This window comes from Pan paniscus, chromosome 16 (genome assembly GCF_029289425.2).
Source record: "Pan paniscus chromosome 16, NHGRI_mPanPan1-v2.0_pri, whole genome shotgun sequence".
Taxonomy (NCBI): domain Eukaryota; kingdom Metazoa; phylum Chordata; class Mammalia; order Primates; family Hominidae; genus Pan; species Pan paniscus.
This window is the reverse complement of record NC_073265.2, coordinates 52981701-53007441: the sequence shown is the minus strand read 5'-3', so window position 1 is coordinate 53007441 and position 25741 is coordinate 52981701. Positions and strand designations below refer to the sequence as shown.

Here is a 25741-nt window from a genome sequence, read left to right as displayed (position 1 = left end):
CAGCTTTCTGAGTAGCTGGGACTATAGACATGCGCCACCATACCTGGCTAATTTTCATATTTTTTAAAAGAAACAGGGTTTTGCCATGTTGCCCAGGCTGAACTCGAACTCCTGAGCTCAAACAATCTGCCTGCCTTGGCCTCCCAAAGTGCTGGGATTACAGGCATGTATTTCAGCACTTACTTGAACTCTTAGCCAGTCATCCTTGGCCTGAACACAGCCTCCACAACTGTACCTGGAAATTCCTGGATGGGTTGTGAATATTAGTATCTGTGAAGTCTCTGTGTATAGGATCAAATACGGACTATATGTTTTAACATGTGCATACTCATCGTATTTACTTGTGTGCAATGCAGGTAGTTGTTTGTGTGTCAGCTGGATACAGACATAGTGCTGCTGTCACAGAGGATGGGGAATTATACACATGGGGTGAAGGAGACTTTGGAAGATTAGGTAAGATTTTTTAAAAATGTAAGTTATTCTTCTAGAAAATTAGAAATGATTAAGTTACTGAGAAGCCGTGAGAGTAGATTTACTAGGCCAAAGACTGTCATTTATTTTGTTAGTTTAAACTCAGAGGAAGATAATTTTATATAGATAAGACCCAGATTTTAGTGCTGATATTTAGATGTAATTAAATCTAGCAAGCATTTACTGAGTGTGCCCTATTATGACCAGGCATTGTAGGGTTTCTGGGATAAAAGCAATACCATCATGATCCTGAAGTTTATAATCTAGTGGGTAATGAAAACAAGTCAACATGAGCATGAAACAGGACAACACAAGGTAAGTGCTGTGAGGGGAGCATGAAAAGAATATTCTAATGGTTCACTGAAGTGACTCTATGACCCAGTTTAGGAGCACCTTGGAAGATTGAGAAGATGTTAGAAATGATTGTGTTTTTCATATTGCATTGCATTAAAAAATCTCAATTCTATTTTAAAGTTGTAACATTTATTATACTTGTGAAGTCAAGGCCTAGAGAAAAAGAGTTAACGTCGTTTCTTTGTTGTTGTGTGTGTTTTATCCAAGGTCATGGTGACAGCAATAGTCGTAACATTCCAACATTAGTAAAAGACATTAGCAATGTAGGAGAGGTTTCTTGTGGCAGTTCACATACTATTGCTCTGTCTAAAGATGGGAGAACTGTATGGTCTTTTGGAGGAGGAGACAATGGTATGTAAAAAATTATTTATCAGTAGCTTTGGCTTTTTTCTTGAGTTTTTTAAAAATTTATTTTTCAGTTATATATGCCTAGTGTAGAATGACTCAAATACAGATGAGCAGAAATTAAAAAATGAACTGAGCTTTTACAAATGTTACTTTAACCATTGTTAACATTTTGGAAATAGACTTCTAAATAAATACACATTTATACAAATATTTACATATATTTCTACTTAGATGTGTTTTTAAAAACCAAAGTATACCTACATGTGTATGTTTTATATAAGTTTATATATGTTTTGACATATATATGTTTTACTCTAATAGTTTTTTTTTTTTTTTTTGAGACAGGGTCTTGCTTTGTTACCCAGGCTAGAGTGCAGTGATGCAAACCTGGCTCACTGCAGCCTCAACCTCCTGGGCTCAAGCGATCCTCCTGCCTCAGCCCCCCAAGTAGCTGGGACTACAGGCATGCACCACCATGTCTGACTAAGTTTTGTATTTTTTTTAGAGACAGAATTTTGCTTTATTGCCCAGGCTGGCCTCGAACTTCTGGGCTCAAGTGATCTGCCAGATTTAGTCTCCCAAAGTGCTTGTATTACAGGCATGAACCTCCGTGCCCGGCATGAGTATCTTTTTTATATCAACAAGCATGACTCTACATCATTCTTTTAAATGGCTTGAAGTGTTCTTTTATTTGATGGTGGAATTTATAAAACCAGTTTCTTATTATTGAGTATCTAGATGGTTTCAATTTTTTTCAGTATTAACAACACAATGAATGACTAAATCTTTGTCTACTTTAATTAGTCACTCCTACTAGCAGTGTGAATGCTTACTTCCCCATAGTCTTCAACAACAGCATGTATTAAATTTAATTAAATAATTTCAATAGTGAAAATGATATCATTTAATTTATACTTTTTTTTATTCCTGGTGTGGTTGGATTTGTAGATGGTTGGCCATTTGTTTTTCTTCTTTAATGATTTGTCAAGTTTTCAATTTCATGAGCTATTGATTTTTTTAAAAGTTTATGAAAAATTATATGCATATACATTCTTTTTTAAAGTTTATGAAAAATTATACACATATAGGACCTGAATATTTTGTCAGCAAATTTGAAGTTAGAAATATAGCCATTAAAGGAGGAGAAAGACAGAAAAATAATTTTCTATGTTTCTTTTAAAGTGATTTTAAATTGCTTGATTTTAATTGCTTGAAATAAGATGTAAAAGGCTATCAGTGGTTGTTAACTTTCTTGTAATAAAAATGCTCGTTTGTTAACATCCTCAGCTATCAGAAACATAGCTTTTCATATCTGCCAGGTTAGTGATGGAAACATTAGAGCTCTTTATCAACTTTAGTAGTGTTAAAAAGAGTAGAGGTTCTTTAAAACAAGTAAATTGTTTAATGTGTTTGTTTTTATAGGTAAACTTGGTCATGGTGATACCAACAGAGTGTATAAACCTAAAGTTATTGAAGCTTTACAAGGAATGTTCATTCGCAAAGTTTGTGCTGGGAGCCAGTCTTCACTTGCTTTGACATCAACAGGGCAGGTAGGACTAAGGGATGAGTATAAAAGACTTAGAGTATTTCAGAGGATTAGGTGACTAAAAAGTAATAATTGTATTTAAATTTTAAAGTTCAAATAAATACATTTTTAGGCAACATGCTAAAATGAAATATCTTCTTCTGTTTGAAGTAGAGTATCTGAGAAGGAACCAGGTTTTCTAACCTGGCATATGTGACCCAGATAAACCTTAGTGGAGCCTCTGTTCTTTGTATTAAACTGACTTTCTAAAATGTTTTAGCATTTAGCGTCCCTTAAACCTTTTCTAAAACATCATGGATAGTCGGGGAAAGCTGAACTAGATCTTGATGGAGCCAGTGATATGAACTAAGAAGGCAAGAGGGTGATCAAAAAGGAGGGTAAAGAGAACACTTAGGTATGGAAAATATTCTGAGAGAGTTAGGTGTTTCTGAGAAACAGTGTGAAGTCAAGCTTAGGATAGTCGGAATTTTATGAGCCTTTATAAAGGCTCATAAGCTTTGTACTTTTATAGCTTATAAGCTTCGAACTTTTACATGCGTATTTTCACTCTTACCCTATTTGTTTGTTGAGGATAGGGAGGAGCCAGGTATAATTATAGACTGACAATATTTGTCCCTGTGTATCCATCAGTGATGGCAGTAAAAAAGTGAGCTGGCCACTTATTCTGTCATGTATAGGAGGCCACCTTGTGTCAGGCAGTGGTATAAAAGTGTTTTATGACTAATTCACAAGGCAGAGGAGCAGAAAAGCTGAAATCAGCATATAATTTGATTATTCACTGAGAAACTGGAATGCCTTGTGTTCTAAAAATCTTCAAGCTATTCATCATTACATTAGATAGTTGCTGCCTTAAGAATATCTCTTCTACGTGTTTCTCACTATGGTTTTTGTAGTAAGAATCCATGAATTGAAGTTAGAAGATGCTTATGTATTTGATGTATACACACAGGCAAATAACAGACAACCCTTGAGCATCATGTGCTTCTTTTTTTATGAAGGAGTAATAATTTCTGCTTTGCATACAAGTGATCACATAAGATAATCATTAGAATTGAGAGTTTCTATAGATTATCCAATACTATTCAACTATTAGTTGGTAGTGGTAGTAATAATAGTAATAATAATAATAAATCCATTACATTGAATTCCAAGAGAACTTGTAAACTGTTTGCTGTATAGAATAGTTGTATTATGAGTACCTTAAGTTATATGAAATCAAATATATATGCGTGAAAAAAATAAAGTCAGAAATACTTTTAATGGGTAAGAATAGTTTTCTTTACCATTAAACTTGAGCATGAAATCATGATCAACATTTGCTTTTCCCTCAGTCTGTCTCAGCACTTTCAGGCCTCTTCTGTACTGACTTCCCACCATACTATACAGTATGGTCCAGTCTCTAAAGGCAAGCCAAGTATTTCTCATCTGGTGCTCAACCGAAGGAACGCTGCAAGAGAAAACTCTATGTAGGCCTTACTGAGTGACAGTGTTACAGTGATGTGTCACTTAATGGGATATGTTCTGAGAAATGTGTTATTAGGCCATTTTGTTATTGTGAGAACATTGTAGAGAGTACCACACAAACCTAGATGGTGTAGCCTACTACGCTCCTAGACTATATGGTATAGCCTATTGCTCCTAGGTTACAAACCTGTACTGCATATTACTGTACTGAATACCTTCAGAAATTGTAATATAATGGTAAGTATGTATCTAAACATATCTAAACATAGAAAAGGTACAGTAAAAATACTGGCATCAAAGCTCCGTTAGATCTTAAGGGACCACTGTTGTATAATGTGGTCTGTTATTGACCGAATGGTGCATGAGTGTATATGATACTTTATGAGTGATTTAGGAAATCTTCTGTGATGATTTTGAGTATACATTATTTCACTGTCGTTATCTTTAGTTCCTAACAGCTCCTAAAATATGCCTTATGTACTGGAATTTTGTTGCATTCTATACTTAAGTTATCTGGAAACAAGTACAAATATATGTTCTCATTTTATTTTATTTTGAACTCAGGGTCTCACTCTTTTGCTCAGGCTGGAGTACAGTGGCACAAACATGGCTCACTGCAGCCTTGACCTACCTCCTGGGCTCAAGAGATCTTCCCCATCCCAGCTCCCGAGTAGCTGGGACCACAGGCCTGTGCCACAATGCTTGACCAATTTTTTTAAGTTTTTGTGGAGATCGGGTCTTGCCACATTGTCCAGGCTGGTATTGAACTCCTGAGCTTGGGTGATCCTCCTGCCATAGCCTCCCAACGTGCTGGGATTACAGGCTTAAGCCACTACACCCGGACAGTGCTCTTTATTTTTAATTGAAGTGGTTTAATCTCTCAGCAGCAGTCTTTCCTAAAATAATTGCAAGACAAAAACAAATTCTCAAATTTGATGGCATGAAGATAAGAATCTATATAATCTTACCAAAATCTATTGAAGATAAAGAAAAAAAATCATTCAGATTGCTGATTGTTTTGATTTTGTTGATTTTGGGTTGCCAAATTGTCAGTCAGTCACCTATTTGTCTTGCCAAAGACAAAATTTTCTTTTCCCACCTAACCCTTTCCCCAAGCATCTTAAATCAGTTAGTGATTCTTTTGGTATTCATTAGTCAAAAATGAAGATGTTTAAGGGGAACTACCTTGTTACTGCTTCACATGGCCCTCTTTGTAAGTGATAATTATTGCAATAATGAGGTGAGGTATTTCTAAAACTAAATAATAAACATCAGTTTTGTGATTTATATAATCCATTTTATATGATAATACCTTGTTCTAATCTTAAATCTCACCGGAATAGTGAGAAACACATAAAGGAGAAGTTTTAAGACAGTATTTTCAAAGCTGGTAAGATGGGGCAAATATAACAAATTGCAAGCCAATTAGTGGTTTAGCAGACCCTCTCAGAAGACCTTTCTGTTTTTTTCTATGACCAGTTATTTTTATTTTCAGATCAGCTGTTTTTCTGCCTATACAGTGAATGCCTAAAGGCAGCATGATAAATCGCTGTAACAATCTTTAAAATGATCAAAATGATTTTAACATCAGAAAGTTATTTACTATCAAACCACACTTTAGTTTCATAGATTTCATTTATCCCTAAAGCCAACAATCTAATCATCTCAGAAGTTATGTGTAACGTATTTCTGTTTTTTTCAGGTCTATGCTTGGGGCTGTGGAGCTTGTCTAGGTTGTGGTTCTTCAGAAGCTACTGCTTTGAGACCCAAGCTTATTGAAGAACTGGCTGCCACAAGAATAGTTGATGTTTCTATTGGAGACAGTCATTGTTTGGCTCTTTCTCATGGTAAAGTCATTTGTTTTTAAGGAAATAGTGTCAACTGTTGTCTTGTGTAAATATATTACATTTGAATTTGGCTTTTCTTTTATATAATACTTTATATTTTGTTTTTAGATAATGAAGTTTATGCCTGGGGCAATAACTCAATGGGGCAATGTGGTCAGGGAAATTCCACAGGTCCTATTACTAAACCAAAGAAAGTGAGTGGCTTAGATGGCATAGCTATTCAGCAGATTTCGGCTGGAACATCACATAGTCTGGCATGGACTGCTCTTCCTAGGGACAGGTAAGAGTGCCTGTGTTTAAAAATTCTTGTGTGTTTTAACATAAGAAACACCAATAAAAAGTAGAAACACTAATAAAAACAGAAATAATTGTGCTTTGTTCATAAAATACTCTTCTGAACATATATAGTATTGCTTTTTCTCTATCATAGAAATGACATTAGATTTCTTTTTATTTGAATGTTGAGGTTAGACATGTTTCCGAAGCAAGAAGTCATACCCAGTATTTAAGACATTGTCTTTTAAACATTTTGAGTTCTCTCTCATCTCTACATGCTGATTTAAAAAAATTAAATATCTGCATATCAAGAGGAAATTAAAATAATTAAAATCAGAACTAGGCTTTATTGATTTAATGTTTAACCTCAGTGCTCTCAATCTGGTTGGTTTTTGAATTTATTTTTTTTTTTTGGAAAAAAAATTGTCATACTTTAAATCAAGGAGGTTAATTTTTGCAGAAACTTAGCTTTTTCCTAAAGTGCTAACTGTATGTGTTTAGTCCATCAGGTAGGTGAGTTTCAGTCACTATTAGGAGATTGAATTTTAAAGAATGTTTGGGTTATTTCAGATATTTTCAGATACACATGGGCTAATTTATAGCTTAGAATGTATTTTATTTGCATTCTATGCCTTTGACTCAGGGTTTTAAAATGATACTCTAACCAATTAAAAATATTTATCGATAGTTATTCCTCTAACACAAAAGCCAAAATAAATAAGTTGAATATAAATAATTTGCTATTGGCATTAAATCTCCAACTTCCCACTTCATATGTAGATAGTTGGGTCCCAAGAACTGAAAAGTATTAACAAGAAATTTCAGGATTTTGTCTTTTAATAGATTTCAGTATATCACTCTATAGAGTCAGGATATTTTTCTTAATATGAAATATATATTTTCTGGACTCTTAGAACCAGAGGGGCTTTAGTAGATCATGTGACTCAGCCCTCTGCTTTCAGGTGAGTGGACATCCAAACCTTCCAAAACAGGTGGTGGTTGTATGTTTTCTTCTCAAAGATGGCAAATTCTTGGTTTTCCTTAGTTGCTAAAATGAAAGGTTTTATCACTTTCATAATCAATAATGTCTTCTTTGTATCTTGTTGAAATCATTCAGCTTTAATGTATATATGTATATATATATTTTTTTTGAGATGGAGTCTCACTCTGTTGCCCAGGCTGGAGTGCAGTGATACAGTCTCTGCTCACTGCAGTGTCTGCTTCCCAGGTTCAAGCGATTCCCCTGCCTTAGCCTCCCGGGTAGCTGGGACTACAGGCATATACCACCATGCCCGACTAATTTTTATATTTTTAGTAGAGATGGGTTTTCACCATGTTGGCCAGGCTGGTCCTGAACTCCTCACCTCAGGTGATCTGCATTCCTTGGCCTCCCAAAGTGCTAGGATTACAGGCATGAGCCACTGTGCCCGGCCAATATATGTTTTAATTTTCGTTTTTGATCGTGCATAAAAATTTCATTTTAAGACTGTTTTATTATTTTCTTATGTGTCCTTCTAGACAAGTTGTTGCATGGCACCGACCTTATTGTGTAGATCTTGAAGAGAGTACCTTCTCACACCTGCGTTCTTTTCTTGAGAGATACTGTGATAAAATAAACAGTGAGATTCCCCCACTTCCTTTCCCTTCATCAAGGTATGTTATATGTATGTTTTGTATCTGTGTGTGTGTGCGTGTGTGCGCATGTGTGCGTGTGTATAAATTATTCCTTTTGAGTTTTGACTTACTGTTCTTTCTTGTTTGGCTTCCCAAATTATATGAAACTTTTTTATAATCTAGAAAAGAGCTAAACTTAGATACTTATTGATAATAACTTCTAGGGAAAAAGTTACTTGTAATTTCACAAATCATGTTTTAAAAATTACTGTTGTTCATGACTTGACAAAAATTTTTTTTTTTAAAGATAGTGTCTTGCTCTGTCGCCCAGGCTAGAGTGCAGTGGCATGATCTCAGTTCACTGCAGCCTCTGCCTCCCGGGTTCAAGCGATTCTCTTGCCTCAGCCTTCTGAGTAGCTGGGATTACAGGCACCCGCCATCATGCCCAGCTAATTTTTGTATTTTTAGTAGAGGCGGGGTTTTGCCATGTTGGCCAGGCTAGTCTCTAACTCCTGACTTCAGGTGATCCGCCCACCTCGGCCTCCCAAAGTGCTGGGATTACAGGCATGAGCCACCGCACCTGGCCAACAAAATTTTTAAAGATATAAAAATGTTACCCAAACTGGATAGCACAGGCACTTTTATGTTCCGAGAATTCATAGACGTTTATTTGGTTTCAGAGAACACCACAGTTTTCTCAAGCTGTGCCTGAAGCTACTTTCAAATCACCTTGCTCTTGCACTTGCGGGAGGGGTAGCTACCAGCATTCTCGGGAGGCAGGCAGGTCCACTTCGAAATTTGCTCTTCAGACTGATGGACTCAACTGTCCCAGATGAAATCCAAGAGGTAAGAGAATAGGACTTGTGAATCTGTATCTCAAACCACGTCTTTCTCTGAGATTTTAGCTATACAATATATTCAACTGTACATTGGACAATTTCAATTGGATGTTGTTTCCCTTACTCCTATTTTCTTGGTGAGAGTATTTTTGGTTAACTCATCCTTGAGACAAAGGTCAGATGCCATCTCTGAGAAACTTTTTATTCCTGCTCTCCCACCAGATTTGGTTTTTCTTGTATGTGTTCTCATTACATCACATTGTATTCTAGTTGCTTATTTACAAACATGTCACTCTTTTTTCACCAGAAGATGAGTTCCTGAGGGCAAGGACCTAGGGCATGGCTTGGTCAGTAGTAGTAACTGAATAAGTGGACTGGATCATCTACTAGAACTGTAACCAGAGCTAAGGAGACAAAGGTCAGCTTAAGGAGGAAGAAGTGGCCTAGAATAGAATACTGGTTATAAATAAGGAGAGTGTAGTTTAAAAAAACATATTTAGTATTATAATACCAAATTTAATTTGGGGGAAACTTAAAAATATCTATATATTTGTAATACAAAATACAGAAAATAAACTCTTTTGGCAGGTAATAATAGAAAGTACAGTAATTTTTAAACCAGTGCACTCCTAAATTATCAGTGGATCAAAGAAAGAAATTACAAGATAAATTTAATACTTAAGATTAATGAAAACAAAAACTTAACATACCAAAACTCATGAAATGCAGCTAAAGCTGTGCTTGGAGGAAAATTTATAGCTTATAAACATCTATATTAAAAAAATATATATCGAATCAGTAATTTAACCTTCTACCTTAAGAAATTAGAAAAAGAAGAGTCAACTCAACCCAAAGCAAGTAGAAAAAAGGAACTAATGTAGGTTAGAGTGAAATTAAAAAGATAAAGAACAGAAAAACAATTGAGGAGATCCAGGAAACTAAATGTTTGTTCTTTGAAAAGACAAAATCAACAAACCTCTGGCTGGACTGACCAAGAAAAATGAGAGAGGACTTAAATTACTCAAATCAGGAATGAAAGACAAGATATTACTACTGACCCTACAGAAATCAAAAGGGAAATTGAGAGGCAGAGCAAGATGGTGGAATAGAAGGCTCCACTGATCATTCCCCCTGCCAAGGACACCACTTTAACAACTCTACACAGAAAAAACCACCTTCATAAGAACCAAAAATCAGGTGAGCACTTACAGTACCTAGTTTTAACTTCGTATGACTGAAAGAGGCACTGAAGAGATAGAAAAAACAGTCCTGAATAGGCAGTGCCACTCCTCCCCCTGCAGCAGTGGCAGTATGGTGCAGAGAGTGTCTCTGGGTGCTTGGGGAGGGAGAACACAACAATTGTGAGGCATTGAACTCAATGCTATCCTGTTAGAGCAGAAAGGAGAACTGGACCAAACTCAGCTGACACCTGTGCACAGAGGGAGCATTTAAACCAACCCTAGCCAGAGGGGAACTGCTGATCCCAGTGATCCAAATTTGAATTCCTGCAAGGCTTGCCACTGAGGGCTATAGTGCTCTGTGTCTCCAAGTAAACTTGAAAGGCAGTCTAGGCCAAAAGGACTGCAACTCTTAGGCGAGTCCTAGTGCTGAACTGGTCCCAGAGACAGTGGACAGAGGGGCAGGTGACATACTGAGACACCAGCTGGGGTAACCAAGGGAGTGCTGGCTCACCCCCCGCTGCCCCGACCCCAATGCCAGGCTGCACAGCTCGTGGCTCCAAGAGAGACCCGTTTCTTCCACTTGAGAGGAAAGAGTGGGCAGGACTTTGTCTTGTGTCTTAGATAACATCTTGGTCACAGCAGGATAGGGGACCAGTCAGAGTCGCAAGTCTCCCTGTTCCAGATGCCAGCTCTCAGATGACATTTCTAGACATGCCCCGGGCCAGAAGGGAACCCACTGCCTTGAAGAAAAAGACTCAGTACTGGCAGCATTCATCACCTGCTAACCGAAGAGCCCACGGGCTGTGAATAACCAGCATTGATACCCAGCTGCTGTGTCAAGGGCTTTGGGTGAGCCTCTGAGACTTTCTGGCTTCAGGTACCAGCACAGCCATGGAGGGACAGAGTACCAAATACACTCTTGGGATCCCTGATTCCAGGACTTGATTCTTGGATGGCATTTCTAGACCTGTCCTGGGCTACAGGAGAACCCACTGCCCTGAAGGGTGAGACCTAGGCCAGGCAGTATTCACCATAAGCTAACTTAAGAATCCCTGGGCCTTAAGCTTAAGGGAACATTGGTGCTTGTCTGGCAATATTCCTTGTGGCCTGGGGTGGTGGTAGCTATGGGGCGAGGCTCCTCTAGCTTTGGAAAGGGGAGGCACAAGTGAAAAAGACTGTGTCTTGCGGTTTCAGTGCCAGCTCAGCCATAGTACAACAGAACATTGGGTAGACCTCTAAGGTTTTTGACTCTAGTCCCTGACTCCCAAATGGCACCTCTAGACCCACCTGAGGCTTGGGGGACCTCACTCCCCCTGAAGGGAAGGACACAGCCTGGCTGGCTTTGCCACTGGCTGATTGTGGAACCACAGAGTCTTGAGCGAACATAGGCAATAGCCAGGGAGTGGTTACGGCAAGCTTGGGTGAGACCCAGTGCTGTGCTGGTGCTGTGCTAGCTTTAGGTCTGACCCAGTGCAGTCATAGTGGTGTTGGCCACAGGGGTGCTTGTGTCACTCCACCCCCATAGGTGGCTGAGGAGAGAGAGAGAGAGAGAGAGAGAGAGAGAGACACACACACACACACTCTGTTTGGGAGAAAGTAAGGGAAGAGAACAAGAGTCTCTGCCTGATAATCCAGAGAATTCTCCCAGATCTTGTCCAAGACCATCAAGGTGGTACCTCTATGAGGCTGCAAGAACCACAACGTTACTAAAGCAGATACAGTTTAGATCACAATACCCAAGTCCTTTAAAATATCTGGAAAGCCCAAGAAGGATGGGTACAGATAAGCCCAGACAGTGAAGACTACAATAAATACCTAACTCTTCAATATCTACTGGCATCCACACCATCCATGACCTAACCAAATGAACCAAAGAAGGCACCAAGGACCAATCCTGGAGAAACAGATTTGTGACCTTTCACACAGAGAATTCAAAATAGCTTTGTTGAGGAAAGTCAAAAAAATTCAAGATAGCACAGAGAAGGAATTCAGAATCCTATCACATAAATTTAACAGAGATTAAAATAATTTGAAAGAATCAAGTAGAAATTCTGGAGCTGATAAATGCAGTTGACATTTTGAAGAATGCCTCAGAATCCTTTAATACCAGAATTGATGGCAGAAGAAAGAATTAGTGAGCTGGGCATGGTGGCTCATGCCTGTAATCCCAGCACTTTTGGAGGCCAAGGTAGGTGGATCACAAGGTCAAGAGATAGAGACATTCCTAGCCAACATGGTGAAACCCCTTCTCTACTAAAAATACAAAAAAAATTAGCTGGATGTGGTGGCACATGCCTGTAGTCCCAGCTACTCGGGAGGCTAAGGCAGGAGAATCGCTTGACCCTGGGAGGTGGAGGTTTCAGTGAGCCCAGATTGCGCCACTGCACTCCAGCCTGGTGACAGAGTGAGACTCCATCTCAAAAAAAAAAAAAAAAAAAAGAAAAAGAAAAAAAGAAAAAAAAAGAAAATACACAGAGGAGACAAAAGAAAAAGAATAAAAAAGGTTGAAGCACACCTACAGGATCTAGAAAATAGTCTCAAAGGGCAAGTCAAAGAGTTGTTGGCCTTAAAGAAAAATCTCATGAAGGAAAGCCCAGGACCAAATGGCTTCACTTGTGAATTCCACAAAATATTTGAAGAAGGATTAAGACTAGTTCTTCACAAACTCTTCCAGAATGTAGAAGAGAAGCTAATACTTCCCAACTATATTTTGTGAGGCCAGTATTACCCTAATTGTGGACCAAAACATTGCAAGAAAAGAAAAACTATAGACCTGCTATTAAAGTACTCTGATGCATTCTTCAGTATCCATTATGAAGATAGATGTAAAAATTCTCAACAAACTACTAACAAACCAAATCCAGCAACTTACCTAAAAGATTGTACCCCATGACCAAATGGGATGTATCCCATTTTCAAAGTATGAAAATCAATCAATATAATACACCATATTAATAGAAAAAATGAACAAAAACAATGTGATTATCTGGATGCTGAAAAAGCATCTGACAAAATTCAACATTCTTTCATGATAGAAATATTCAACAAATTAGGAATAGAAGGGAACTTTCTTAACCTGATAAAGGGCATCTATGAAAAAGTTATAGTTAATATCATATTCAATGGAGAAAGACTGAAAACCTTCCCCCTAAGATCAGGAATAAAATAAAGACTTCCACTCCTGCCATTTCTATTCTAGCTGGGGCAATTATATAAGATAATGAAATAAAACTCATGTAGATTGAAAAGGAAGTTGTAAAACTATTTCTGTTTGCGGATGACATGATTTTGTGTGTAGAAAATCCTAAGGAACACACACACACTCATACACAACTATTAGGGCTAATAAACGAGTTCAGCAGAGCTTCAGGGTAAAAGATAAATGTGCAAAAATTGTTTCTATACACCAACAATGTACAATCAAAAAATGAAATTAAGGAAACAAGTTTATGTACAAAAGCATCAAAAAGAATAGGATACTTAGGAATACATTTAACAAAAGAAGTGTAAGACTTGTACACTGAAAGAACAAAACATTATTGAAAGAAATTAAAGAAGACTGAAATAAATGGAAACACACCTCATGTTTATGGATTGCAAGACTTAATATTGTGAAGATGTCAATACTTTGCAAATTGGTTCACAGATTGAGCGCAGTCACTATCAAAATTCTTGCTGGCTTTGTTTGGCAGAAATTTATAAGCTGATCCTAAAATCATATGGAAATTCAAGGATCCAGAGTAGCCAAAACTATCTTGAAAAAGAAGAGGAAAGTTAGAAGGCTCACACTTTCCAACTTCAAAACATACTACTTTAGAGTTACAGTAATAAAAATAGAGTGGTTGTGTCAAGGATAAATATATAGATCAATGGAATAGAATTAAGAGTCTAGAAGTAAACTCATACATCTGTGGCTTACTGATTTTCTACAAGAGTGCCAAAACTATTTCATGAGAGAATAGTGTCTCATGGTACTTGGACAACTGTATACCCACATGCAAAAGAATGAAGTTGGCCTGTTACATCATATAAAAAAAAATTAAAGTGGATTAAAGACCTAAATATAAGAGCTACAACTGTAAAACTCATAAAAGAAAACATAGGGCCAGGCGCATGCCTGTAATCCCAGCACTTTGGAATGCCGAGGCAGGTGGATCACCTGAAGTCGAGTTCAAGACCAGCCTAACATGGTGAAACCCCGTATCTACTAAATACAAAAAATTAGCCGGGTGTAGTGGCGTGTGCCTGTAATCCCAGCTGAGGCAGGAGAATTGCTTGAACCCAGGAAGCGGAGGTTGCAGTGAGCTGAGATCACACCATTGCACTCCAGCCTGGGAGACAAGAATGAAACTCTGTCTCAAAAAAAAAAGATGGGCCCGGCGCGGTGGCTCACGCCTGTAATCCCAGCACTTTGGGAGGCTGAGGCGGGCGGATCACGAGGTCAGGAGTTCGAGACCAGCCTGACCAACATGGTGAAACCCCATCTCTACTAAAAATACAAAAATTAGCCAGGTGTGGAGGTGCACGCCTGTAATCCCAGCTACTTGGGAGGCTGGGGCAGGAGAATTGCTTGAACCTGGGAGGCAGAGGTTGCAGTGAGTGGAGACCGCACCGTTGCACTCCAGCCTGGGCGACAGGGCAAGAGTCCGTCTCACAAAAAAATAAAAAAAAAAACAACATAGATGTAAATCTTTATCACCTTGGATTAGGCAATGGTTTCTTAGCTATGACATCAAAAGCACAAACAACCAAAGGAAAAATAAATTGGACATCATCAAAATTAAAAACATTTGTGCTTCAAAGGATACTTTCAAGAAAATGAAGACAGCACACAGAACGGGAGAGATACTTGTAAGTCATATATCTGATGAGGTTCTAGTTTCTAGAATATATAAAGAATTCTTACAGCTCAACAATAAAAAAGACAGATAACCCAGTTTTAAAAATGAACAAAGAATCTGAGTAGACATATCTCTAGAGAAGAGATACAAATAGCCAGTAAACACATGAAAAAATGTTCAACATCATTAATTATTAGGGAAATACAAATCAAAACCACACTGAGATACCACTTCACACCCACTAAGTGACAGTAATCAAAAAGGCTGACTAATAGCAAACATTGGAGGAGGTGGAGAAATTAGAACCTTCATGCATTGCATGAGAATGTAAAATGGTGCAGGTGCTTTGGAAAACAGGCAGTTCCTTAAATAGTTAAACATAGAGTTACTGTATGATCCAGCAGTTCCACTACTAGGTCTGTACCCAAGAGCATTGAAAACATATGTCCACACAAAAACTTGTACATGAATGTTCATAACAGCATTATTTATAATAGTCAAAAGGTGAAAACAACATGTGTCTGTCAACTGATAAACAAATGAACAAAATTTGGTATATTCATACAATGTAATATTATTTAGCCATAAAAAGGAGTGAAGTAGTGATACATACTACAACCTAACTGAACCTTCTAAATATTATCCTAAGTGGCTGGATACAGTGGCCCACACCTGTAATCTGCACACTTTGGGAGGCTAAGGTGGGCACATCACTTGAGTCCAGGAGTTTGAGACCAGCCTGGCCAAATGGTGAAACCCTGTCTCTACTAAAAATACAAAAATTAGTTGAGTCTGGTGGCGCATGCCTGTAGTCCCAGATACTTGGGAGGCTGAGGCACAAGAATTGCTTGAAACCGGGAGGCAGAGGTTGCGGTGAGCTGACATCATACCACTGCACGCTAGCCTGGGCAACAGAGTGAGACTCTGTCTCAAAAAAAAAAAAAAAAAAATGCTAAGTGAAGAAGCCAGACACAAAGGGCTGTATATTGTGTAAGTCCATTTATTTATTTATTTATTTGTTTGTTTAACAGAGTCTTGCTCTTTTGCCCAAGCTGGAGTGCAATGGCTCGATCTCGGCTCACTGTAACCTCCACGTCCTGGATTCAAGCGATTATCCTGCCTCGCCTCCCGAGTAGCTGGGACTGCAGGCGCACACCACCATGCCCAGCTAGTGTTTGTATTTTTAGTAGAGACAGGGTTTCACCATGTTGGCCAGGCTGGTCTTGAACTCCTTACCTCAGGTGATCTGCCTGCCTCGACCTCCCAAAGTGCTGGGATTAGAGGCATGAGCCACCACGCCCGGCCTATATAACTCCATTTATATGAAATGTGCAGAGTAAGCAAGTCCATAGCAATACCTTAGTGGGCTGGGTGCAGTGGCTTACGCCTATAATCCCAGCACTTTGGGATGCCGAGGAGGGTAGATCACTTGAGAGAAATAGTTCGAGACCAGCCTGGCCAACATGGTAAAACCCTTTTTTACTAAAAATACAAAAATTAGCCTGGCGTTGTGGCGCGTGCTTGTAGTCCTAGCCGCTTGGGAGGCTGAGGCAGGAGAATCGCCTGAACCTTTGAGATGGAGGTTGCAGTGAGCCGAGATCACGCCACTGCACTCCAGCCTGGGCAACAGAACGAGGCTCCATCTAAAAAAAAAAAAAAATGGTATATTAGTGGTTGTTGGAGGTCTTGAGCAGGGTTAGGGAATGACTGGTAATGGGCACACGGCTTTTTTTCTTTTGGTAGTAATGAAGATATTCTAAATTGGATAGTGGTGATGGTTGCACAACTCTGAATAGACTAAAAACCATTGAATTTTATACTTTCAAGAGGTGAATTCTGTGGCATGTGGATTATATGTCAATTTGAAAAAAAAATAAACTGACTTTTCAAGTAGAGGGACATATCCCCTCAAATGGGGTTGGAGGAATATCCTGGTGGTGAGTAGGAACTGTGATGATTTAATATTTATCAGAAACGGGGTAGTGTAAGATTTTGAAAAGGGTAAAAGTACTAGAATAAAATAAGGAAAAGTAAACTTAAAAAATTATATTTTGGGTTATCTTTTTATTCTTTGGGTCTCTTTGACAGCCATTGCATCTTAGAAGAATACTTGGAGATAGATTGTTCCAGGATGTTATACACAGGCTGTTTCTGTTTACAGCTATTTGTGTTCCTCTTTTCTTATTTCTGAAACTTCTAGTAATTTATCTATTTGCAGTAACCACATTGCTGCTGTTTCTTGTATGCTTTCCCACCATTTTCCTTTGACCCTCTCTGAATTTTCTTCTTTTAAAAATTTTTTTATTTGAACTACCTGTAGACTTAAGGAAATATTGCATAAATAATAGTTTTCATATGTCTCTCACCCACCTTCCTATTATGTTAATGTCTTACATAACCATTATATAATTATCAAAACAAATAAATTAGTATTGGTTTAATACTATTAAGTAAACATCTTATTAGAAATTTTGTCAGTTTTCTACTGATGTCCTTGTTTTGTTGCAGGATCCTATTTGGGATCCCATATTGCTTTTAATTGTTATTTCTCTTCTGTAACAATTTAGTGTCCTGCAACAATTCCTTAGTCTTTCTTTGTCTTTCACGAGCTTGACATTTCATGAGTATTATTTAATTATTTTATTGAATATCTCTGTCATTTTTTTCAGGATGGGATTGAGTTATGTATTTTGGGCAAGAATACCACAGAAATAATGTGTCCTTGGTATGTTATTACATGAGGTTAATGATGTCCATATATCTTATTACTGACAATGTTGGCCTCAATCACATGGTTAAGGTGGTTTCTGCTGGGTTTCTTCATCCATCAGTAGCTTCTGAGAGAGGACTGATAGAAAGTACATTAAATGAAAATATGCTCACACTTAAACAGTTTGACAATTGAATATCTTCATGAATGGTTTAGGCATAAAATTCTAAATTGGAAATCATTTTTCAGTAAGACTTGTGAAGTCATTGCTTCATTGTCTTCTAGTTTTCAGTGGTGTTACTTAGAAAATCAGTGCGCTTCAAATTTTTGATCCTTTTTATGGAAATCTGTTTTTCTCTCTAGATGCTATATAGCAAGTTCTTCTTGTCCTTTGTGTTCTCACATTTCAAAATGATATGAACTGATGTGGGGAAAGTCATAACCTTCAATATTAAAAAATTATCTTGGCCAGGCACAGTGGCTCACGCCTGTAATCCCAGCACTTTTGGAGGCCGAGGCGGGCAGATCACCTGAGGCCAGGAATTGAAGACCAGCTGGCCAATATGCAAAACCCCTTCTCTACTAAAAAAAAAAAAAAGATATATATATATATCTGGAAAAAAGATATATATATATATATCTGGAAAAAAGATATATATATATATCTGGAAAAAAGATATATATATATATCTGGAAGTGTTTTGTTGATTTCTTCTTCATTGTTTTCTGTGTTCTTTCTTTCTCTCTGGAACTCCTTATTATTGGGATACTTGACCTCCTGAGCCAGTCCTCTTAATTTTCTTGTGTTTTCCTTCCTGTTTTCCATCTTTTCCCCCCTCTGCTTTATAAGAAATTTAATTCTATATTCTAGCCCTTCTATTGAGATTTTCTGTTTCTTTTATCATCTTTTTAATTTATAAGAGCTCTTCATTCTGGAAGTGTTCCTTTTTTAGTAGCCTCCCGTTCTGTCTTACACTTTTTGAAGATACTAATTTTTGTTCTTGTTTCTATGTACTTTTTTAAAAAAATTAGACCATTTCTGTTAGTTTTAGTCTCTGTCATAATAAAGGCTTTCCTCAAATTTCTAATAACCTTCGGCTTCGAAGCCAATCATGGGTAAGAGTGTGATGCTATGGCCGGGCGTGGTGGCTCACGCCTGTAATCCCAGCACTTTAGGAGGCTGAGGTGGGCAGATCACCTGAGGTCAGGAGTTCGAGACCAGCCTGGCCAACGTGGTGAAACCCCATCTCTACTAAAAATACAAAAATTACCTGGGCATGGTGGCGCATGCCTGTAATCCCAGCTACTTAAGGCTGAGGCAGGAAAATCGCTTGAACCCCAGAGGCGGAGGTTGCCGTGAGCCGAGATTGTGCCACTGTGCTCCAGCCTGGGCGACAAGAGCAAGACTCCGTCTCAAAAAAAAAAAAAAGAGAGTGTGATGCTAAAAGGCTGATGGATGCTAAAAGTTCCCTACACAGAGAGAGATGAGGTTTATCAAATTTATTGTAGATTGATGTGACTGGGCTATATTTTAGGGGAAGGTAACATTTCATGTCTGTCACTTAAAGTCTTTTCTACTGGACTAGTGAGATTCTTCAAAGGAAGGCTCTTCTAAACTACTGCTAGAAGGTATAAACCTGAGTGACAGTCTTCTGGTGAGGAAAAGGAGTTTAGGAGTCTCAATATTCAGAATGAACACTTTGTCTTAAAATCACCCAATTTTAGTTTGGTATTCCTGCCTTCAACTGTGCCTATTATCTTAACCAGTTTTCAACCAATCTTCCTGTTTTGAGCTCTTCCTTTTTGCCCTCTTGCAGAAGTATATGAGCCTCTAGGAATTTTACAGTACAAATCAAAGTGTTTTTTGGTTTTTCTCATTTTTGACTTAGGGTGTAGCCATTTCAGGTCTTCTAAGTCAGTTACCCTTTGTCTGTTCCTTTCTGTTTCCAAAATTTTGATGCTGTTTTTTCCTTTCCATTCTGGGGAGGGGAGTCTTTTTGACTTATCCCACCAACCCCTGCCCATTGCTTTAGATGGGCTTTTGGAAACAGAATATGTGCATTTAGTCCTTAATCCTTAGTCACCTTTGTTGAATTTCCACAGCTATAATTTGATTTTAGCTTTGATTTTAGCTTTATTTTAGTTTGAGTAGAGTACTCTGAGAAAGTCATTAAAGATTTGTCCTGTTCTTAACTGTGTTGGAGGACACATGCTTTTGGATGGAAGGGTTATTCTTCTTGTGTACTTGAATTTTTCAATCATTATAGTAATTCAAATAATTATTAATAGAACATTGACTTATAGAAAAATTGAGTATTAGAACTGACAGGCACTATGGAGTTTATCTTAGTCCAACACTGTTTTTACTGATAAAGAAGCCATGACCCAGAGAAGTTATGAGGCCTAAGATAATGCAGCTCCTATTCCTTATGCTGTTCCCACTACCTGGACCTTTGTCTAGCCAGGTCCTACTAATTCTGTAATTCTTTTTTTTTTTTTTTTATGCTTTAAATTTTAGGGTACATGTGCACAATGTGCGGGTTAGTTACATATGTATACATGTGCCATGTTGGTGTGCTGCACCCATCAACTTGTCATTTAACATTAGGTATATCTCCTAATGCTATCCCTCCCCCCTCCCCCCACCCCACAACAGGCCCTGGTGTGTGATGTTCACCTTCCTGTGTCCATGTGTTCTAATTCTGTAATTCTTAAATTCTCGATCCTCAGGGAGATCTTCCATGAGCCCATAGGCCATGTTAATTGCCATGTTTGTGTGCTCACACAAGTTCCTGCACCCTTTTACTTTCCCTATGTGACTCCTTTCACATTTATACTTTCTTGCTCAGGGTCTTTCTTTCCCATTAGACTGTAGGCTCATGAAAGCAGAGATTTTGTCTGTCTTATTCATTTCTGCACCCAAATCACTTTGCACAGAGCCTTACCAGGGTGAATGCTATAGAATCAACACTAAATATTTGTTAGGTGATGATTAGCTATTTAGTGGCAAATCCAAAATATGTATTCATAGTCTTCTTAAAGACATCTGAAGGAGGACTTGCATGCCTTCTTTTTTATCATGCCATCTTTTTTAGACTTACATGATCCTAGTAGTCAGTGAGTTCGCTTTAAGTGTGTTTTTATTAAAAACTAAGAACCAGGCCAATCAGTATACTTTTCTCTTTTGATATTAGGTGGTAATTGAAACTTTATCAGTGGGAGCAACCATGCTGTTACCTCCATTACGAGAACGGATGGAATTACTTCATTCTCTTTTACCTCAAGGACCTGATAGATGGGAAAGCTTATCTAAAGGACAGGTAGGTCTTTGCTTGCCGTGTAAGTAAACCAGTAGTATCCTAAAAATTTGGACTGAGAAGGAAATAAAACTAATAAATTGCCATGTGTTCTTGGAGCATAAGTACTTGATGGGTCTAGTAAATCCTGGTTATTTAATGTTTTATGCTGGAAGAATTCCCAGTTGTCTTAACAACCTTAGGTGAAGCAAGTGATGATTTATTAAGTTATTTGGGGCTAATTATTAAAATAAGGACTAATTTTTCCAGTGTTTCTTATGGTACTAAGCCAGACACTCTGTGGTTTATTTGTAGTATGCTGAGTTGAAATCAAGTGCATGTGCTACTGTTGGTTCCATGCTGAGATCTTTGTCTGAAATCGTTTGTATAAAGAGTATAGATGACTATTAGGAAAAAGTATTTGATAATATGAGTATACTTTTCTTCCCATTTTTATCTTATATACCTTAAAATAGTACATTTTGCTCAACCAAGTAGAAGTTATCAGATTCAGAGATACAGATTTGAGGAAAAAAAATTGGTACTTATTTGCAGTATAATATTTACTGATACTTTTCTTTCTTTTAAATCTTTTTTTGGAGACAGAGTCTTGCTCTGTCATCCACGCTGGAGTAGGGTGGTGCAATCATAGCTCACTCTAACCTTGAACTCCTAAGCTCAAGGGATCCTACTGCCTTGGCCTCTGGAGTAGCTAAGACTGCTGGAACGTGCCACCACACCCGGCTAATTTTTTTTTCTTATTTTTATAGCGGTGGGGTCTTGCTGTATTTCCCAGGCTGTTCTTGAACTCCTGGCCTCAAATGATCCTCCTGCTTTGGCCTCCCAAAGTGCTGGGATTATAGGCATGAGACCACTGTGCCTGGTCCATAGGTGATTTTTTTTTTTTTTTTGAGACAGGGTTTTGCTCTGTCATCCAGGCTGGAGTGCAGTGGCACGATCATGGCTTTCTGTAGCCTCAACCTCTTGGGCTCAAGTGATTCTCCCACCTCAGCCTTCTGAGTAGCTGAAACTACAGGCGTGCACCACCATGCTCAGCTAATTTTTGTATTTTTTGTAGAGGGGGTTTCGCTATGTTGCCCAGGCTGGTCTTGAATTCCTGGACTCAAGCGGATCCACCTGCCTTGGCCTCCCAAAGTGCTGTGATTACAGGTGTGAGCCACTGCGCCCAGCCTACAGATGATTTTTAATGAGTATTTTGCATTAGTTTAGATTTCAAGCGATTTATTTTAAACATTAGAATAAGTAATTGTCATTGGTAATGTCACACTGTAGAATCATGTGTCATATTATTTATCTATTGGCACTTCGTACTCCTCTCTACTTACAGTACTAAAATCATTATGCATAGTATGCCATGTTAGCTTAGAGATTTAGGCATTATAATGAAGGCTGAAATAAAAACCTTTTATTTAGGAAAAAAGTTGCATTTTCCTAAATCCCATTTCCTAAATGGGATTAATTGGATAGTTTTTATAATTATGTACTTCCTGAGGATGATTGTTTATTAAGCTAGTAAGTGGATTAGTATAGTTTTTTTCTGGGATCCTTTTGTGTTCTTTTCTAGTGCATATTACGCTAGTTACTTGTTCCTATTTTATTGTTCTTTAGAGAATGCAACTGGATATCATCCTGACAAGTTTGCAAGATCATACCCATGTAGCCTCCCTACTTGGCTATAGTTCACCCTCTGATGCTGCTGACCTATCTTCTGTGTGTACTGGCTACGGAAATCTGTCAGATCAACCTTACGGCACTCAGAGCTGCCATCCAGATACCCACCTGGCTGAAATTTTGATGAAGACCCTCTTAAGAAATTTAGGATTTTATACGGTAAGTTGTTCTTTCATTGTAGTAAAAAAAGAATAAAGGGGTAGGGATCTCTTTAGTCAAGGTATTTTGACATTTAAACACCTATGATAGAAATCAAACTCTAGACCCCTCTCCCTCAAGGGGAAAAACATGTCAGGGTTTCTGAAATATTGTGGGGACCAAATAACATGTAATTGAGAATTTCAAAGGGATTTATTTTAGAATTTTACCAGATTTTTCTGATATTGTAGAATAATAAACAGAATAAAATAGGAACATTTTTAGAGAGAATAATAATGAGCAAGGGATTAACCTTGCCAGTTATAATCTTATAATGAAACAATGTACTTGGTACTGAATGAGAATAGGTTGGTCAGTAGGATAGAGGACAGTGGACCCTATAGCTTTCCCTGTATTAGTATGCCATTAATTCTAAATCTCTAGTGTTTCTTAAATTCATCTTTTTTTCCTGCCATTTCTTTGAGTTCTAAGCCAGATCATTATGATTCAGTGCTAATAATGTTATAGCTATTGTCACTATTGCTGGTTTCTTCTCAGCATCTTACTGCTGGAATAACTTTGTATTAAATAACTTCTTTATATTAAAGAATACAACTTCTTTGTATTAAATTAAAACCCCTTCAGGCCAGGCGCGGTGTCTTATGCCTGTAATCTCAGCACTTTGGGAGGCCGAGTTGGGTGGATCACCTGAGGTCAGGAGTTTGAGGCCAGCCTGGCCAATATGGTGAAACCCCGTCTCTGCTAAAAATGCAAAAATTAGCCAGGCGTGGTGGCCGGCATCTATAGTCCCAACTACTCAGGAGGCCGAGGTGGGAGAGTTGCTTGAACAAGGGAGCAGAGGCTGAAGTGAGCTGAGGTCGCACCACTGCACTCCAGCCTGGGTGACAGAGCGAGACCCCATCTCAAAACAACACCACCACCACCACAACCCTTCAGACCCTTTATCATCGGCTCACACACCATTCTTATCTGAAATCATCCTTTTCCAGAATTGTACATTGTACACGTATTTCTTGTTGTTTTTCTCTACCAATCTGTGATGTAAGACTTGACTATTCTGGGAAACCTTGCCCAAATAACCCCATCTAGCCAGAGATGCATATAGCTACACATCTCTGTACTCATCAGCACTTACAGGATCAGAGTGTACTGTGCAACTTAACTTTGAATTGTTTGTGTATCAATTCATATTGTTTCCTGTGGCTCTTCAGGGCCTGGTCTATGTACTCTTTTTCTTCCAATACAAGTCTTAGTGCTCTATCCCACCCACATTGAAAGGTTGATCACTAAGTCAGAGTGAACATTCTTCCTACAAAATTCTTTTCTTTCAGATTTAAGAATGTAAATTTAATCTGATGTTAAGGAGTAATGGCTGCAAATGGATAAGAACAATATTGTGTATATAGCCATTTGTTAATGACCAAAAATTTTTCCCAAAGTTATAAGGAATGTTACAACAAAGTTGTAAGGAATATTAGGGCAAAGGCAGATTTATATATTATATGGAAATGGAAATAAAATACTAACTGCTTTTGGGTAGAAATAATAAATTATTGTCTCTTTCTGATGTGATTTAAACCAAATTTGTTCTAAGATTTTAAAATAATGGTCCTAATTAACAACTTAGAGCAAGGGCCCTACAGTGTTCCCATATTGTCTTGTATATTGTACACATAAACCAAATTTTCTGCCTAAAGATATTCAGCACATGATTATTTACAGGAAAAAAAGTTGGAAATAACAGAAATATCTAAAAAAGAGGAGTGGTTAAGTAATTTATGGTACATGTGTTCAATGGAATATTTTATTATATTTTATATACGCATGGTTTATGAAAATATGTAAAACATTTATGATTCCATTGGAAAAGAGCAGACCAAAAATAGAATATGCAGTACAATATTATGAAAAATATTTTAAAAGGACAAAGGAAAGAAATACACCAAAAAATATTATAGTAGCAGTCATTTTCTTTGAGTAGTTGTTTAAATGGTGCTTTTAACTTTTTAAAATAGAGTTTTGATATTTTCTAAATATACAAAGCATCTCTTTTTAAAAAATATTTTTAACTTGAAGTAATTTAAAACTCACAGAGGAGTTACAGGAATCATTCAAAGAATTCCCCTGTGCTCTTCAGCCAAATTTGTTCTCTCTCTCTAAATCATTTGAGAGTAAATTGCAGATGGCTGGCTGCCCCTAAGTATTTAAGCATGTATTAAGTATGTATTTTTAAAAAACCAGGACATTTTCTTATGTAACAAGAGAATAATTATTGAATTCACAAAATTTAACATTGATACAGAACTGTTATTTATTTATTTATTTATTTATTTCTTTTTTATTGATCATTCTTGGGTGTTTCTCGCAGAGGGGGATTTGGCAGGGTCACAGGACAATAGTGGAGGGAAGGTCAGCAGATAAACAAGTGAACAAAGTTCTCTGGTTTTCCTAGGCAGAGGACCCTGCGGCCTTCCGCAGTGTTTGTGTCCCTGGGTACTTGAGATTAAGGAGTGGTGATGACTCTTAACGAACATGCTGCCTTCAAGCATCTGTTTTACAAAGCACATCTTGCACCGCCCTTAATCCATTCAACCCTGAGTGGATACAGCACATGTTTCAGAGAGCACAGGGTTGGGGATAAGGTCACAGATCAACAGGATCCCAAGGCAGAAGAATTTTTCTTAGTACAGAACAAAATGAAAAGTCTCCCATGTCTACCTCCTTCTACACAGACACAGCAACCATCCGATTTCTCAATCTTTTCCCCACCTTTCCCCCCCTTTCTATTCCACAAAACCGCCATTGTCTTCGTGGCCCGTTCTCAATGAGCTGTTGAGTACACCTCCCAGATGGGGTGGTGGCCGGGCAGAGGAGCTCCTCACTTCCCAGTAGGGGCGGCTGGGCAGAAGCGCCCCTCACCTCCCAGATGGGGCGGCTGGCCGGGCGTGGGGCTGACCCCCCCCACCTCCCTCCCGGACAGGGCGGCTGGCCGGGCAGAGGGGCTCCTCACTTCCCAGTAGGGGCGGCCGGGCAGAGGCGCCCCTCACTTCCCCGACGGGGCGGCTGGCCCGGCGGGGGACTGACCCCCCCACCTCCCTCCCGG

The 25741-nt window shown here is 38.3% G+C and overlaps 1 protein-coding gene across 1 annotated transcript in view; it reads left to right on the top strand.

The window, feature by feature from the left end:
* HERC1 (HECT and RLD domain containing E3 ubiquitin protein ligase family member 1) overlaps positions 1-25741 on the top strand; it is a 230944-nt gene that overhangs the window by 80065 nt on the left and 125138 nt on the right. The window contains exons 6-14 of the mRNA XM_034938907.3: positions 357-453; positions 1033-1176; positions 2596-2723; positions 5886-6030; positions 6139-6310; positions 7825-7959; positions 8601-8766; positions 20686-20811; positions 22417-22638. Coding sequence (XP_034794798.2) covers positions 357-453; positions 1033-1176; positions 2596-2723; positions 5886-6030; positions 6139-6310; positions 7825-7959; positions 8601-8766; positions 20686-20811; positions 22417-22638 — 1335 coding nt within the window. The remainder of the gene's footprint in view (positions 1-356; positions 454-1032; positions 1177-2595; positions 2724-5885; positions 6031-6138; positions 6311-7824; positions 7960-8600; positions 8767-20685; positions 20812-22416; positions 22639-25741) is intronic.